At 39.8% G+C, this 18,850-nt stretch overlaps 1 protein-coding gene and 1 non-coding gene across 2 annotated transcripts; both read right to left on the minus strand.

The window, feature by feature from the left end:
* Positions 1–6,398: 6,398 nt before the first annotated feature.
* On the minus strand, positions 6,399–6,554 carry LOC128293375 (5.8S ribosomal RNA). Its single transcript, XR_008283559.1, has one exon. It is a non-coding gene; the product is annotated as a 5.8S ribosomal RNA (ribosomal RNA).
* A 10,655-nt stretch (positions 6,555–17,209) lies between these two features.
* On the minus strand, positions 17,210–18,196 carry LOC108465357 (uncharacterized). The gene has a single exon (XM_017765688.1). The coding sequence runs from the start codon at positions 18,194–18,196 to the stop codon at positions 17,210–17,212; it is 987 nt and encodes a 328-aa protein (XP_017621177.1).
* Between the last annotated feature and the right edge of the window lie 654 nt (positions 18,197–18,850).

Raw genomic sequence — 18,850 nt, forward strand, 5'->3', positions numbered from 1 at the left:
GTTGGACACGCTATAAGATGGGCTCCCCCTATCTCTTAGGTTTGACTAACCCATGTGTAAGTTTCATTCACATGGAACCTTTCCCCTCTTCGGCCTTCACAGTTCTCATTTGAATATTTTCTACTACCACCAAGATCTACATCGAGGGCTACTCCGCCTGAGCTCATGCGTCGGGTTTTGTGACGATTGTTGCACCCTCCTACTTATCGGGGCTTGGCCCTTTCCCAATAACCAGATATAGGTCACGTGCTTAAGCACCATCTATTTTTGGGGCTAGTTGATTTGGCAAGTGAGTTGTTACACACTCTTTAGCGAATTTCGACTTCCATGACCACCATCCTACTGTCTTGATCGACCAACACCCTTTGTGGGTTTTAGCTTAGTGCGCAGTTGGGCACCGTAACCAGGCTTTCAGTTTATCCCGAATCACCAATTCTGCTTCCCAAAAATGGCCCACTTGGAGCTCTCAATTCTGTGTCACTGCTCAACGAAGTAGCCGCACCGTCCTACCTATTTAAAGTTTGAGAATAGGTCGAGGGCGTTATGCCTCGAATGCCTTTATTCATTAGCTTTACCCAATAGAACTCACTAAGGCTCTAACTATCTTGAGGGAAATGATAAACCGTAATTTATACATATTTTTATCCCATTCTTAGCACATTTATGGATGATTTCTCCTTAGATTTGGTGAATTTGATGCTTTTAATCCTTTAATTTCATGTTTTCTACTTAGGTGATCATAGGAGAGTAAAAAGAGCGAGAAACAAGTCAAAAATAGAGAAAATGGGCCAATATAGGAAATCAACACGGCTTGAACTTCCTCACACGGGTAGGCCACACGGACGTGTCCATTTGGCAGAATCGAAATACGATTCACACGGGTAGACCACACGCTCGTGCCTATTTAACAGCCTTAACCACGGTCTGAAGCAATCGCACATGGGTGTGTCACATGGGCGTGTCCCTGTCGAGCCCAAGTATAGTCCTATTCGGAAAAGGCCACTTTTGAGGGCTCTTAGGCATTCTAAAGCCTATTTAAACACCTGAAGAGGCACTTAGAAGAACACACAGAGTAGGAGGCAAGAAATTACTCAAGGAAAGCAGATTGGTATATCTCAGAAGCCGGATTCATCGTCAAGACTGAAGATCTCCCTTCAATTTCCTTCAGGAGTTTTGGGTTTTCTTTATGCTTTGTTATCTTTATTATTTTGAGATGTTTTCTTTCATAATTATGAACTAAACCCCCTAAATACCTAAGGGGAATGAAACCTAAGATGGATCTTGTTATTATTACCTGAATTGTATGATAAATATTTGACTTGTTCTTAATTATATGTTCTTAATTCTTGTTTTAATATTCCAGGATATTAATTTAAGTTAATGCACTTATTCAGAGGAGCAAAAGTCCCTGTCTAAGAGTAAATTTGTCGTAATTAAGCGGAGTTGATTGCACGCCTAGAGATAGGGTAACAAGATTTTACCGGATTAGGGTGAAACCTAATAAAGGAGTCCATAGATCGAGTTAATGCAACACTAGGGTGTTAATTAGAAAGATATTTCAATTAATCAACCTACGGTTAGACGTTATTAGTCTCAAAAGAGATAATAATATAACTTAGGGATTTCTACGGATCAAGTCAAATGAATAAATCGTCTGATTCAGAGGAAATAACAAGTGAAGTCTAGGTGGATTTTTCTGTAACACCCCGTACCCGAGTCCGTTACCGGAGTCGAACACAAGGTGCACACAGACTTAACTTAATTGTTTTCACAGTCCATAAAAATTTTCCAGACTAGCTGGTTACTGCATCACTGTCGCCTTAAAAATCATATCTTGAGTTTTAAAGCTTGAAAATCAGTTTCGTAAATTTTCCCTGAAACTAGACTCATAAGTCCATCAACATATTTTTTTCTAGAATTTTTGGTCGGGCCAATTAGTACAGTTTATTAGTTAAAGTCTTCCCTAATCCAGGGTTCGACTACACTGACCTTCACGCATTACGAATTGGATATCTCCCTGTACAGGGCTTCAATACTGATGTCATTTGTTTCCATAGAACCTAGACTCAGAGAGGAATCTATACATATATGGCATGACTCCTAATTATCTCTGGTTAATTTACAATGAATTTCCAAAGTCGGAACAGGGGATCCAGAAACCGTTCTGGCCCTGTTTCACGAGAACTTTAATATCTCTTAACATATAACTCATATGACCGTTTCGTTTCTTCCATATGAAAGTAGATTCATCAAGGTTCATTTACATAATTTATTCACTATTTAATACCGTTCCTACTATTTTTAGTGATTTTTCACATCCACATCACTGCTGCTGTCAGCATCTGCCTCTAAGGTAGGCTTTACCTATTTCATGATTTCCATGATTCAATTGGCCCTTTTTGCATACATAGCACAAAGTGTGATCATGATTAACCATTCCAATGGCTAATCGTTTCAAAACAATTCCGTACCTCATAATGATCAACATACAAACGATTATAGTACTATGCTAAAAGCATTATATAAGCCATTTTCGCATGGCTATCCAAGTTTACACAAAACAGAAAGGTACATGACCTACAACAAAAGGGTAGTCCTATACATGCCATTTCAAAGTTCAACCAAAATTGTACCAAAATGGGGGCTTTGATAGTGTGGATGACTTCAACTTCAATGATCCCGAATCCGATGGCTAACGAGCGAAATCTATAAACCAGAGAGCCAAAGCAACGGGGTAAGCATTTTAATGCTTAGTAAGTCTCAAGTAATGAAATCAGCTTTGACTAAAGTATTACATTTACATAACTAAATGAATCACTTTATTAATACACATTCTCATAATCATACTTACTTCACATTACCGGCCCTTATGTTTATACACAAAAGAACAACTTAGCCAAAGGCCGGTAGCTCGTTTATCAACTGAGCGAATACTTACTTGTAAGGACTCAACTAATTCAAGCACATACAAACATACCTCATTGCTGGAATTTTCACAAGTGTATAAACTGAAATTTTTACAGCAAGATTGCTCACTTCCGAATCACGTGCCTTCGGGATTTAACCGGATATAACCACAAGCACAATTGCCTTCGGGCCTTAACCCGGATTTGGTAACTTGCACAATTGCCTTCGGGTCTTAGCCCGGATATAACAACTCGCATGAATGCCTTCGGGTCTTAGCCCGGAAATAACAACTCGCATGAATGCCTTCGGGTCTTAGCCCGGATATAATCACTAGCATAAATGCCTTCGGGACTTAGCCCGGGTATAATTCAAATGCTCATGTACACATATATCAATAATCACGACACATCCATATTTCATTTTCGTTACTAAGGCTCAAACACAAAATATTTATCAAACCTTTACAATTTCGGCTCAATAGCCACACACACAAGGAGCATGATTTCAATTGACTTTACAACGTAATCCCTACGCACATTCGGCTATCCGCCATAATACGACAATTCATTTTAATATAATTCAAGTAGGGTCATTACTCGAAGACTTACCTCGGATGTTGTCGAACAATTCCGACGGCTATTCAACTACTTTTTCCTTCCCTTTATCGGATTAGCTCCCCTTTGCTCTTGAGCTTAATTTAACAAAGAAATTGATTTAATCATTTGAGCATCAAAAGAGGAATTCAAGGTACTTAGCCCACATATTTTCATTAGACATTAAAGTCACATAGGTACGGAAATCATGAATCAACTCAACACATTAGTTAGTACTCTCCTTAGCCGAATTTTCTAAGCCAAGAATAGGCATCAATATGTTTGCCTCTAACCGAATGCATGCACACCAATTCCCCTCATGTGGCCGAATATGCATGTCCATGTTGAGGCCAATTATACACTTAATACCACACAAAAAACAGCATACATTCTACTAACTAATGCATTCCATATTGTAACTCAATACACATCTATCATTTCCTTCATAACCGAAACATCATCTTAAGTAAGTATATACCTTGAGATAGTATATATGTCATACCAATACATCATGTGCAAACATATATACATATATATATGCTAGAGCCGAATCTCAAGTTGATTGTAACTAAACATGAACATAAATCCAAAACACAAATCTTACTTTCCATGCAATGAGCATAAATCATACTTATGGATGTACCATGGCCGATTACATCACAACACCATAATTTTGGTCATGATTAAACCAAGAACTTAATGTCTTACTCAAAAATACTAAAAAGAAAGTCCAAGAGCCATCAATCCACCATCATATATATCATTAGCAAGCTTCATATTTAACATGCAATGGCATTAACACAAAATCCACCTTGGCCAAATACCATCCCCATGATATAACAAAGATTTGAACCATGGCTAATAAGAGCATCAAGCTATCAACTAAAACATGCATGAATCTCATGGCACAACCTCAAACATACCTTAATCTTGATGCAAGTATAGCCAAACCCCTTCCTAATCCTCTTCCAAACCAAACATGAAGCAAAAATTCCCTCTTCTACCTTAGAATTTTCGGTCAAGAGAGAATGAAAGGATGAACAAATTTTTTTCTTTTCTTTTCTTCAACTCACGGCAATGGGGAGGGGAGAAGCCTACACACACACATTTTTTTTTCATTTTTTTATTACCCATACACCTTAGTTTAATATTTCTCCCTAATGCACCAACAAAACATGTCTATGACATGTTTTGCCCATCCTCCCTTGTCATGGCCGGCCACCCCTTATAAAAAGAGGGATATTTGACATGCAAGGCCATTGTTTTGCATGCATGCTTTAATTAGTCATCACACATTTCCCCATTATACTTTCAAAGTTTTCTACTAGGTCCTTTCTAGTGAAATTCACATTTATAACTCTAAATCAAAACATCAAAAATGTCACACATGAGTTAACACATATTATAGGCAATAAAATAAATATTAAATTATTTTTATGCCTCGGTTTTGTGGTCCCGAAACCACATTCCGACTAGGGTCAATTTTGGGCTGTCACATTTTCCTTGGGTATTGTCTTAATCAATTGAGTTTTCCCAAAAGCTTTTTCCCAATTTTCTCTCTGTGCACCCTTAGTTTAGTTAATTAGTTTAGATAAACAAATCCCTTAATTTTTAGGCTAGATAATAGAAAGAAAGTAATTACTAGTACTTTTGGTTCCTTTGGGTTCGACAATCTGGTCTTGCTAAAGCTATATTACTGTTCGATAGGTACACTTGCCTTCATTGTGATAATAGTTAGTTTCAAGAACGATTAATTATAAATTTTTTAAAACCTGTCACGAATATCACGTATCAGGAAACTTCATAGGGAACCAGCTACTGGACGGTTTGATTAATCTTTCGCCCTTATACCTAAGTCAGACGAACGACTTACATGTCACTATTGCTGTGGGTCTCCATTAGAGTTTCCTCTGGCTTCACCCTACTTAGGCATAGTTCACCATCTTTTCGGTTCTGATAGGCATTCTCTCACTTGAGCCATTCTTAGCAGATCAAGGTCGATCGACGGTGCACCTACGAGGGATCCCGCCAATCAGCTTCCTTGTACCTTATGGGTTTTCTAGCCCATTGACTAGCACACATGTTAGAATCCTTGGTTCATGTTTCAAGACGGGCCGAATGGGGAGCCTGCAGGCTGACGTCCGAAGCACGTAGGTGTCGAAGCTCGCCAAGACAGTGTGTGCTAGATCCCACGATTAAGGCGACGACGTCTCCACGGGCTATCAAAAGCCTGGGCTTGGTTCGTCACCATGACCTGCGTCAGTACTTGTTTGCTGTTGGTCTATTTTCAAAGTCCTTTCCATCTTTCCCTTGCGGTGCTTGTTCGCTATCAGTCTCTCGCCCGTATTTAGCCTTGGATGAAATTTACCACCCGGTTGGGCCTACATACCTAAAAAACTCGACTCGTAGATAGTGCCTCATAGTGTAACAGGGTTCGAGCATGACGGGGCTACCCCCCTCTCTGGCACCCCTTTCCACGAGATTTAGGCCTAGTTTGACACTGAGGACACTTCTCTAGACTACAATTCGAACACCGATCATGTCCAATTGTCAAGATGGGCTTTTCTCAGTTCGCTCACCGTTACTAAAGCAATCCTGGTAACTTTCTTTTCCTCTGTTTATTGATATGTTTAAACTCAGCTGGTAATCTCACCTCGCCTAGGGTCATGATGTAAGTACCATCCATGCAATGTCAAAAGGGTTCAAAGGTCTTGATCAATGAATGTGCATTACTCTAAACGAGGTTGCTTACAGCATTACCACCGCTCGTCGTGACGATGCTGTTGTTGAGGACTTGAATTTAGGCCAACTGTTGGCTGTGAACACGCAGAAGGCCAATTTCCCCCCGCAATCCAACTGAGGCCCAAGGGCTCGGGGTTGGATGGAAGCGATGATGTGTGACACTCAGGCAAACGTGCCCTCAGCCTAATGGTTTGGGGCACAACTTCCGTTCAAAGACATGATGGTTTACAATATTTTGCAATTCACACCAAGTATCACGTTTCACTACGTTCTTCAACGATGTGAGAGTTGAGATATCCGTTACTGAAAGTTGTTCTGTATATTTTGCTACAAAAGAACAACATTAGAGTAGCACTGACACTGCGAATGGTATGGCAAAAGAAGACGAACCCTTTTTTCATTTCGATACCATACCTATCCGTTGGAGAAGTAGTCACGAATACGCCGATTTCGACATGTAAAAGCCATGATGATTATGGTACCAAACCTGGCAGTCTTTTGGGCCACCTGGAATGATGGGCAAGTTGCAAATCTGGTCTCCCATGCACTTACCATAAATGTCGAGAACTCTATTTTTATTCCAATACCTATGGTCAACTGTCCATAACTTATGCATCATTTTTTATGCACGTGTGATTTGTTGCAAATGATAGTCCCCACAAAGGCACTCAAAATCCCAATTATCCATATGGATGTCCACATTTTTACCATCACCAACCAGCCACCCAAAACCTTTCTCCAAAGCCCTAGCTGCAGAAGCTATGTTGTTCATTGTAAAAGACGACTTATCAACTTTTTTGGGATGGAAATGGTTACCCTCCGGAAAATACTTGGAGCTAAGGAAATGGAAGCATCAGGTGTCTTTTTTTGTGAGCAACCTCCACACTTGTCTGCCAAGAAGAGCCATGTTGAATAGGTGAATGTCTCTAAATCTTGGCCCTTCCATCCCTTTTGGGAGATAGACTTTATCCTACACGAGCATGGCCCATCCACAGTCTTTATCTTTGCATGCCCACCACATCTATGTATCTTCAAGTGCATCTCCTCGATGATGCCCCTGGGAGTAAGAAAAATAGAGAAGTAGGTAATGCCTGAAGAATAGATTTAATAAAAACTTCTATTCCCCTATAGGATATATATAGTCTTTTAGACCAACTATTAATCCTACAAGAAAACAGGTTTAGAATGTGGTTAAAAGGTAATGATTTTTTCTTTCCAATATAAAGAGGTAACCCGAGATAATTATCCAGCTTATCAACAATGTGCACGCGAAGTGTATTACCAAAGAATTGTCTCTAGTTCGTAAGGGTATTCAGACTAAAATAGATCATCGACTTACCAAGATTAATTTGTTGTCCCAATAGGAGTTCAAAATCTTTAAGGATTTTTTAGAAAAGCATCAACTTTCTCCTTTTTATTTCTAATAAAGAGGAGAGCATTGTCTGCGAAAACCATATGGTTAATAATGGGACCATTAATACTCACCCAAATACCACGAATACGACCACATTTCTGAGAACAGAGAAGCAAACTCGAGAATGCCTCTATACAAAATAAGAAAAGATAGGGGGAGAGGGGATCCCCTTGACGGAGACCCCAGGATAATAGTATCCGAAAGAATCCCATTACATTTAACCACATACTTAACCGACCGAACATATTTCATAATTAAATCAACCCAAACATCATCAAAACCTAAATTTCTCATGACTTTTTGTAAGAAATTCCACTCCACCAGGTCGTACGCCTTGGTCATGTCAAGTTTCACCACGAGACCTTTATTTGGGCCATTTTTAGAACTATTGAGGTAGTGCATCAACTCGTGTGCTATGAGAATGTTATCATGGATCATCCTTCTCGATACAAAGGCACTTTGATTCTGACTAATACAAAGTGGCAAAGCTTTTTTCAACTGATTTGCTAGTGTCTTTGCGATAATTTTGTAAATAACTTTACACAAATTAATAGGCCGAAAATTAGATTTTGGGAATAAGGACGATAATTGTCTCGTTAATGCAAGAAATACATTTGGTTCCATTTAAAATATCATGGAAACAAGAAAGGATGTCTTTACCCACGACCTCTCAATTTTCTTTAAAGAAAATACTCGAGGGGCAATCAATTCCCGGAGCCTTTCTCGGATCCATATGGTTGAAAGTGTCCAAAATCTCCTCATCCGTAAACCTCTTGACCAGCATGTTGTTAACATCTTGATTGACACGTCTTTGGATAAAGCTCATGCCGTTATCATCATTTGCAACATTACTAGTTGTAAATAAATTTTGAAAATAGTCTCCGACCACCTTACACATGTCCTTTGTATCGTGCACCCAACTTCCATTATGATCCACGAGCCACTCAATATTGTTTTTCATATGTCTACTAGCAGCCCGCACATATGGAAAAATCTAGTGTTTCTATCCCCTTCCTTCAACCATTTGATCCTGGACATTTGTGCCCAGTAGCCTTCCTCATCCGCATAAAGCTTTGCCAATTTAATGCGAGCTTCCTTCAACCTGTTAGTATTTGACATCGTAAGAGGCCTATCGATCATTCTATCAATCTGCTCAAATAGCTTGTGGATGTGATTCCTCATCTTGTTATATCTATTGAATTGCCATGGACCCAACTCCTCACGAACCCTATCAACTTTCTCCAAAATATTGTTGCCTCTTCTGCACTAAACATTTTTAATAATCTCATTGGCTCTCTTATCATTTGCCCAGCACGCATTGAACTTGAAAGAGAGCCTCGGGTCTTTTTGCTTCTCTTTTGGCTTCCTTACCAACGTATCCAGCAACACAACATCATGGTCCGATTTGGTATGCCTTATCACATTTGCCTCGATGAAAGGAAAAACAGAGAAAGTGTTGGCAGCCATAACAAAACGGTCCAATCTCTTCTTGACTAGCTTATTACCATCCCTATTATTAATCCAAGCAAACCAACCACGAGTGGTCTTTATGTCGACCAAAGGCAACTCCTCCAGAACTTCTCTGAACTCATCTATTTGCATTCTTGGTTTTCTCCTAGTCCTCATTTTCTCAGCATCATCCATAATTGCGTTGAAATCCCCTCCCACAATCCAATCTTCTTTAACCATTCTGCTAATTCTCTTAATGGTATCCCAGGAATGGTTCTTCACATTTGGATCCGCTTGGCCATAAAAGCCAGTGAATTGAATCTTGCTCTGGTTTTCCATATTCACGACTGAATCGATATGATTACTCGAGCAACTTTGAATGGTCACTTCAACACCCTTTTTCTAAAGCATCCCGAGGCCACCACTACGACCATTTGAGCTCACCGCCAAACAACTCGTTATCCTGCAAGCATTACGTATCTGGGTGAAATTATTAGCTTGCATCTTAGTTTCACTTAAAACGATCACGTCGGGATTGTTAACAACAAGGAGTTGCTTGAGCTCACAAACTATTGAAGGGTTCGCAAGCCCTCGACAGTTCCAACAGAAGAGTTTCATTGCTCTTGGCGGGGCTGGTCACCAGTCGCTGCCTTACAGGGTGATAATCTATCCATCAGCTTCTTTCGAACCATTCTAGAGGGGCTCTCATCCGTGTTTTCTCCATTGGTTCCCTTTTGTATCTTCCTTTTACACTTAAATCTTCCCATTCCATCTCAGGCAGACTTTGACGTACTTTTTCCATTGGCGAGTTTGAGACAGAATCTTTATCTCGAGCCCTTTCTTTCCCCTTTTGCATCATGTTTTTATTCTCTTCCCTAGTGCCTGTCTTACTCTCATTGTTGACATCATGTGATGAACTTGGTTTGCCCAAGATTTCAATCCCATTTCTCCACATGCCTCTATTTGGTTGGGACCTCCTATTTGTGCCCTAAGCCAGTTCCCATACTGAAAGCTTAGGCTGTTTGTTTCAAGAGCTTCATCTTTCTTAGGGTACTTTTTTGTTATATGTCCTATAAGGTCACAAATATAGCAAAATGTTGGCAGTCTTTCATACTTTATAACACATATAGTCTCAACTTCATCCCTTCCAACCAGATGCACCACTCTTCACAGGGGACTTAGGACATTTATCTTAATTTCTAGTCTTATAAATTATGTCTATCCTCCATTCTTATCCTTCCAATCTATGGCCACCACCTCTCCTAAAGCCTTACCAATATCAATGACGGTTTCTCTATCCATATGTTCCAACGGGATATTATAAATCCTTAACCAAAAAGGGGTGGGATTAAACTCATAAGTATCTAGTTCTTTTCCTTTGATGAAAGGCAGCATTGTGAAAAGACATTGATCGAACAGCCATGGCATTAGATTGAAGATTCTTGTTCTATCTTCTATGCTGCCAAATTTGACCAAGATCACCTATTCATTTAATGCCACAAAACTCACTTCTTCTTTTGTGAATCATAACGATTTGAACACCCAATACGTCGCCTCTCTTTTAATTTTCTCCTTTGCCACTATTTTCCCCACTGCCCAAGCTTCAAAACCCTGGATATTGATTTCGGTATTGGTTGTGCTTATGACTCTTATGGATTCTTCTTTATAAAAATTTAAATTTTCCAATAAAAAATTTATATCTTTGGCCATTTTGAGCAGACTGGACACAATGCCACCAAGGATCCCAATCCCTTCCACCGCCTTGAACAAAATAAACCAAGAAAACCTGCGCAACCACCCAACAAAATGAGAAAATTGTTATGGACTAAAAAAATGAATTAGAAATAATGAGCTATTTTTAAATAAAACGGTGAGTTTTGACTATGGAGTTGACTCAAGAAAATGAAGCGTAGAGGTTAGTTAAACGGAGCATTTTAATTGTAATAGAATGACTCACGTTATTGCTGTTAGTTTTCTTTATTTTAAGTCTGAGCTGTATGGATACAGTTATGAAAATATTGAAGGAAATTATCAAAATTCTTTCCTATCAAATTCTTCTTCCTTTCTTTTCTTTTTCTTCCTCTACTCTTGATTTTAGCTCACAACAAAGGTATCAGAGCTCACACGATCCTCACAATGGCCGGCGATGGCATCTCAACTCGGTTACAGAAGGAGGTGGGCAGCATGCAGCAAGAACTTTCCAAACTCCAAGAGGAGATGATGCGCCTAGAAGCCAAGATGGACACCAAACTTTAGGAGTTCAATGAGGAATTCTGTGGGTATTTGCAGACACTATTGGGACAGTATTTTGGTCCTCCACCGAATGGTCCTTTAACAACTTCAACCTTTGATAAAGGGAAAAGCGTCCTGGATGCACCACCTGGATTTTCCCTGAAGGCTACGAAGATTCCCAATGTTCCACAGGGGCCAAATTTGGCAGACATGGGTAGCATGAATTTGAGGAACCATTCGAATGTGATGGGTGTTTTTGATAAGGTCAGTTAACTTGAATGTCCTATATTTGATGGTAGTGACTTTCGAGGATGGTGGACTAAACTGGAGTAATATTTTGAGGCGGAGGCTATACCAGAGGCTAGTAAGGTCCGTATCGTGATACTCAATTTGAAGGGAAGGGCTTTGGAATGGTACCATTTCTATTCTCAGCAGAACGACAGCCTTCAAATGCTATCTTGGCCAGCTTACATTAAGAGTTTACAAGATCGTTTTGGATTTGGTCAGTTCGACAATCCAATGAAAGAGTTAGTGAATTTGAAGCAGCAAGGTACGGTCGAATAATTTCAAGATATGTTTGTTGGGTTATTGAATCAATTACACCTTCCGGAATCTTATGCTCTTAGCATTTTTCTGAGTAATCTGAAGACTGAAATAGCCACTATTTGGATCTGTTTGAACCTTCCACCTTAATGGAGGCTTTTCAATTAGCTAGAAAAATCGAAGTGCTTCTCTCTAGTCTAACAAGGAAATCTTCAACACCCATACACAATTCTCCTAGGACATTGCTCAGCCCCTCTACCATGTCAGGATATTCTTCCTCCTCAACCAAACAGGGTCCAGTTTCGCAGTCTTTGAATAATGCTTCAGTCAACAAATTGAGCACTCGATCTATTCCACCAGCAGTGTTGGCCGAACGTAAGCAGAAAGAGTTATGTTTTTGGTGTGGAGTCAAATATCAATCGGTGCACAAATGCGTTAAATCTCAGTTGTACCAGTTCCTATGGGAACCTCAATCTGACAGTGAAGCAGAAGAATTCCAGGAGTGCTCCGACAAGCTTGAAGAGGGTAGTCTGGAAGAAGAATCATCTAAAAGCCCTGTGATCTCATTGCATGCTCTTACTGGTTTATAGGGCCATAACACTATGAGACTTGCTGCTCGAGTTGGCTCGTTTTGGGCCATCATACTGATCGACTCTGGTAGCACGTATAATTTCATCGATGCCAAGTTGGTCAACAAATTACCATTTCCAGTAACGCCCCAAGAGCAGTTGAAGGCAGTGGTCGCAAATAGAAGTTGTTTATTTACGAGAGAGATGTGCAAATCAGTGCCATAGGAAGTCCAAAACTATAAGTTCAAAACAGACTTTATGGTGTTGCCACTAAAGGGGTGTGATATGGTTTTAAGGGTGCAATGGCTGCTGGCTTTGGGGGACATTATCTGGAACTTTAGTTCCTTAACCATGCAGTTTGTAGTTAAGGGTGTGCCATGTACTATCCATGGTATTGCACCTGGCTCTTTGGTATCGACTGAATGTGACTTAAGTTCAAGATATTTTACGATTGTTGGCCAAGTTCTAGGACCGTACACTTTGGAAATGAGTACACCAACTCAAATAAAACTCTCAGCTATGACAAGTACGGGGTGTGTTGACCGGTTTCAAAGTCTTTTGAAAGAATTTGATGATGTTTTTTGCGTAAGAAAGGATTACCCCCATCGAGGTTACACGACCATAAGATTCCCTTGAAGGATGAGGGAGTGGTAGTTAAGATTCGACGTTATAGGTATCCAGCCATTCAAAAAAATGAGATGGAGAAGCTGATTCAGGAGATGCTACAGGTTGGAATAATTCGTGACAACAATAGTTCCTTCGCTTCCCCTATCGTGATAGTCAAAAAGAAGGATGGAAGCTAGAGGTTGTGTGTCAATTACAGACAACTAAACCAGCACACAATCAAAGACAAATTTCCCATTCCTATTATTGAGGAATTATTGGAAGAGTTGGGAGAGGCTCGAGTTTTTTCCAAACTAGACCTGCGATCAAGTTATCACCAAATACGAATGTGGGAACTTGATGTCCATAAAACAGCATTTCGAACATACGAAGGGCACTACAAATTCCTCGTAATGCCTTTCGGTCTTACGAACACCCCTTCTAGTTTTTAGGCTCTGATGAGTTCTGTGTTTAAACCGTACTTGAGGAAGTTTGTGCATGTTTTCTTCGATGATATACTTGCATATTCGCGGTCTTGGCACGATCATCTGCAACATTTGCGAACTGTTCTTCTCTTTTTGAGAGAGCACAAATTGTTTGCTAAAAAGAGCAAATGTTGTTTCGGCATTTTTCAAATTGAATGCCTCGGGCATGTCCTACATGAGGGAACGGTTTCCATGGATCAATCTAAGATTGTATGTGTCTCTTCTTGGCCTGTTTCATAATCAATTAAGGAATTGCGAAGTTTTCTTGGTCTTTCCGGGTATTATAGGAGGTTTATCCGGAATTATAGAATCGTCGCAAAACCTCTGACGGACTTGTTAAAAAAAATGGATGGACTTGGTCTGATGAGGCAACAGCAGCATTCCAATCACTAAAAGAGGCCCTATGTGCAGCACCTGTCCTGAGCTTACCTAATTTCCAGCTCGAATTTACTGTCGATACTGATGCGAGTGGGTTTAGCATTGGAACGGTGCTACAACAACAAGGGAAACCAGTGGTATTTTTTAGTAAGACCTTAAGGGTGCGTCATCAAGCCCTATCAATTTATGAAAAAGAAATGTTAGCGGTCCTACTAGCTGTTCGAAAATGGCACGCTTACTTGGTGGGGCGACACTTTAAAATACGAACTGATCATCAAAGCTTGTGATTTTTAGCTGATCAAGTGGCTATTACTATATTTCAGTAGCGTTGGATGGAAAAAATGTTGGGTTATGACTTCGAAGTCTCATACAGAAGAGGGATAAACAACAAGGTGGCCGACGCGTTGTCCCAACAACCTTAGTTGGAGCAAGGCCAATTTTTCCATTTGTCTACTAGTTCAGCCATATATGATCTATTAGTCCAGGTACAAAATACATATGAATTGGATGCTAAGCTCAAGAAGATCATCCAAGACATTCAGCAACTGGTTAATCATGATCACAAGTACTTATGGGACTGCCGATTTATGCGTCGAAGAGGGAAGATTGTAGTTGGGAAGGACTTACAATTGTGCCAAAAATTGTTTCAGCACTTTCATGCAAGTGCAGTGGGAGGTCACTCGGGCATACATGTTACCAAGAAACGATTGGCTGGTTTACTGTACTGGAAGGGCCTTACTACTGATGTTAAACGTTGGACTCGCGAATGTTTGGTTTGTCAAAGGTGTAAAAGTGAAACTGTGGCTTCCCCAGAACTCCTCCAACCATTGCCTATACCTGATCGAGCTTGGTCGATTATCAGTTTGGATTTCATTGACGGATTACTGAAGTCAGGTAGGAAGGATTCTAATCTAGTTGTAGTGGATCATTTGACTAAGTATGGTCATTTTCTGGCCCTCTCTCATCCCTATACAGCTAAGGTTGTGGCCCAAGAGTATCTGACTCACATCTATAAGCTACATGGTATGCCTGACTCCATAATTTCTGACCGGGACAGAATTTTTGTTAGTGGCTTTTGGCAGGAGTTGTTTCGATAGGCAGGTACAAAGCTTTTGTTGTCCACGAAATACCATCCACAGACGGATGGTCAAACGGAGGCTCTAAATCATTGGCTTGAGAATTATTTATGTTGCATGACTGGTGAAGCTCCTGTTAACTGGTTACAGTGGTTACCATTGGCTGAATGGTGGTATAACTCCTCATATCATTCCTCTATTCAACTCACTCCCTATGAGGCTTTGTATGGCCCACCACCACCTTCCCACATGCCTTACTTCGCAGGAACCTCTTCAGTAGCTGTGGTTGATAGAAGTTTGCGAGCTAGGGAGGCAGCAAGGAAGTTATTGCATTATCATTTAAAAAGGGCTCAATCTTGCATGAAGCATTTCGCTGATAAACACAGGTCAGAACGGAGCTTCCAAGTGGGTGATTTGGTGTACTTGCGTTTACAACCATATAAGCAGCAAACTGTTCGAAGGGTGCTTAACCAAAAATTATCTTCTAAGTATTTCGGACCTTTTCCGGTGCTTAAGAAAGTTGGAGAAATTGCCTACACATTGCAGCTACCTCTAGGCTCCCGTATCCATCCTACTTTTCACGTCTCTCAGCTGAAGAAACATGTTGGTTCCAAGCCTACTCAAGCTCAATTACCATTGGTCGATACTCATGGTGCACTTATTGAGGATTCAGTTAGAATTGTGGAAAGAAGGATTGTGAAAAGAGGGAACCAAGCTATTATGGAGGTTTTAGTTGAATGGATTGACTCTTTTCCTGAGGATGCTACGTGGGATCCCTTGACTTTCTTCAGACCAATTTTCCTAATTTCAATCCTTGAGGACAAGGATTTGTTTCTGGGGGGAATATTGTTATGGGCTAAAAAAATAAATTAGAAATAAGGAGCTATTTTTAAACAAAACGGTGAGTTTTGACTATAGAGTTAACTCAGCAAAACGAAGCATAGAGGTTAATTAAACGGAGCGTTTTGATTGTAACAGAATGACTCACGTTATTGCTGTTAGTTTTCTTTATTTTAAGTCTGAGCTATATGGGTACAGTTATGAAATATTGAAGGAAATTATCAGAATTCTCTCCTATCAAATTCTTCTTCCTTTCTTCTCTTTTTCTTCTCTACTCTCGATTTTAGCTCACAACAAAAAACGCAGCCAAAACAGGAGGCAAGAAAACCCTCAGCTCAAACGGAATATGAAAGCACAAGGAAACAAAAAAAGTCAGACGCACGAGAACAGGCACGACGATCGGAGGACAGACAAACAAAACAACGGAGAAACAATACAACAGAAAACTGCTAAGAGAGACTAACCAAACTAACCTTACTACTGCAGAAAACGAAATCGGAGAAACAAACATAAAACGATCAGAAAGCCAAAACTATCAACGCAAAATAAAAGATGACCAAAAAACTATGAAACAAAAGAAGACATAAAGCAACTAAAACCCTATAAGATAGAAGTCTTCGTACTTGGGAAACTATTAAGGACTCATGCAGGAATAAAGAAAACACGTAATAAATGCAAAAATTATAAAAAACCAAGAAGAGGATTATTCATGTAAACGAACGTAGACAAGTCAAAGAAACTTTTCATGCATGAGAAGAAAAGAAGCAAAAAAAGGAGCACGTAAAATCAAGACTCAAAAGAAAATATAAGATTCAGGGGAAAAAGACAAAATTCACCGATTAACGATCACCACAAGTTCTCGAAAGCAATTCTTGATTTGACGCAACCCCACTCACCGCACTAAAAATAGCAGCCACCGTACAATCCTCGAAGAAGACACACGGCTCCGTCAATGGGAAATCACACAACAGGGGCACACAACACCCACCCCTACTACCCAATTATTCACCAAAGAATAAAGGCAGACACCAAAAAACAAAAACAAGAAAACAATCGCACCAATCTTGGAGAGAAATCACGCTGCTGCCAGGCGACATTGTTTTCTTTTTTTAAACATAAACCGACCACAAGGGTCAACGTTTTATTAAATTGCATCACAAATTACAGCAATTTGGAAATCCAAAGGATTAATCCATATCAAAGAACAAAGTACATGCCTCTGCACACATTTTCTTACAAATAAAACCGGCAACCGAATTACAACTTCGATTAGTCCAAACCCAATTGGCTGAATTAAAATTTACAAAGGCCTTAATGTTTTCCTTGATCCGCGCACCTATGACCGTCACGTCCCTTTGATGATTTTTTACTTTGTTGACTAGGCATGCGACTCAAAGATCACATCCCCTTTAATATTGAGTTTACACGCCAGCTTAATGCTCTCGTCAAACGCGTACCATTCAGCTTCATCCACCAACAACTGCATGTCCTTAAAACCCCCACCACCTCTCAACACAAAACCATCTTCATCCCTAATAATTACGCCATAGCCAACTCTGTTATAAGAAATCGACGCATCAAAATTTATTTTAACATGGCCCTTAGGAGGTTTTTCCCTTTTTTTAGCGACAAGCTGAGAGGAAAGCAGTGACTCATTCAACAAATTACAAATGCGGAAATCTTTACTAATCATACTGTCCTTACCCCTAACAACCTGCGCCTCTTCTTCCTTTGCCCTGAAAAAGAAGTTGTTTCTATTATTCCAACAATTCCACAAAGCAGTCAGGAGGTCAGCCATCGCTCTTCTATCCAGCACTTCCAGGCAGTCGATACAGCATTTATAATCCTTAGAGATGATACTCTTATCCAGACCACCAATAGAGAGAATTGCCCTCGAAGTAGGGCAATCTTTAAGGGCATGTATAAGAGTTTTATACTCAGCACCGCACCTGGGACATTCTTGACCAAAGCCACGCCGAACGGAAGCAATCTTAACATTGGTTGGAAGAATCTCATGTCCCACTCGCCAGGTAAACACAAGAATTTTAGGGATGGTGTCGAGCTTCCATAATGCTTTCCACAAGAACCTATGGGGACCAAAACCCATTTGTTTCAACAACAGCCATGAGTAAACCGACTTTGACGTGAACGAGCCTAAAGAGTTGTGGAACCATACCATTATATCATTATGATTCTCGTCCCCAATCGGTAAATTACATATTTTATCACTCAAGTCTTGCCCATACAGCTCACGGACCCTACGAATGTTCCAACTTCTACTCTCATCAAGCCACAGGTCTTTAACTCTATACTCATTGGGATTCAACAAATTTGACTTAACAGCACCACCATTTAAACCTTCCATTCCCCAATTGTCAGTGCGAATGTTGATGCGCTCACCACAACCAACTTGCCACTCGAACCCTTCCTTGAGAGCTTCAGCCGCAACGTCAATGTTATACCAAGTAAACGAGGCTTTGTCAATTTTTTTGGGATGGAAAATGTCCCCATGAGGAAAATATTTTGAGCTTAGAACTTTGTAACATAATGGATTTTTGTTGTTAATAAGCCTTCACACTTGACGCCCGAGAAGAGCCAACTTAAAGAGCTGAATATCCCTGAAGCCGAGCACTCCTATGCCCTTAAGGTGGCACAATCTCTTCTAGGAAGTATTGTATTGTAACGGTACAATTTTTAGTGATGTCGGAAATAGTAATTCAAGACTACTAAATTCAACGAATGAGTTAGAAAAATTTTACTATTTAATATTTACGAGTCAAGTATAATTTCAAAAAGATCTTTGAATTGATTATGTGTGTTTTAGAAGAATTTATTAAGTAAAATAGTTTCGAAAACGAGGTATTAAGACTTCAATTCTATAAATTGAGCCTTAAATAAATATTTACAGAGTGTCATTGAGTTAATATTAAAGTTTCATTAGAAAATTTTAACATTTTGATAGTTAATTAATTAAAAGAATTAAATTGAAAAATATGCAAAATTTACTAATTAAATAAAT

Source organism: Gossypium arboreum, chromosome 5 (genome assembly GCF_025698485.1).
Source record: "Gossypium arboreum isolate Shixiya-1 chromosome 5, ASM2569848v2, whole genome shotgun sequence".
Lineage (NCBI taxonomy): Eukaryota > Viridiplantae > Streptophyta > Magnoliopsida > Malvales > Malvaceae > Gossypium > Gossypium arboreum.

What these genes read in the sequence shown, in the direction of transcription:
- LOC108465357 (XM_017765688.1), bottom strand. Translation starts at nt 18,196, where the DNA reads ATGGAAGGTTTAAATGGTGGTGCTGTTAAGTCAAATTTGTTGAATCCC.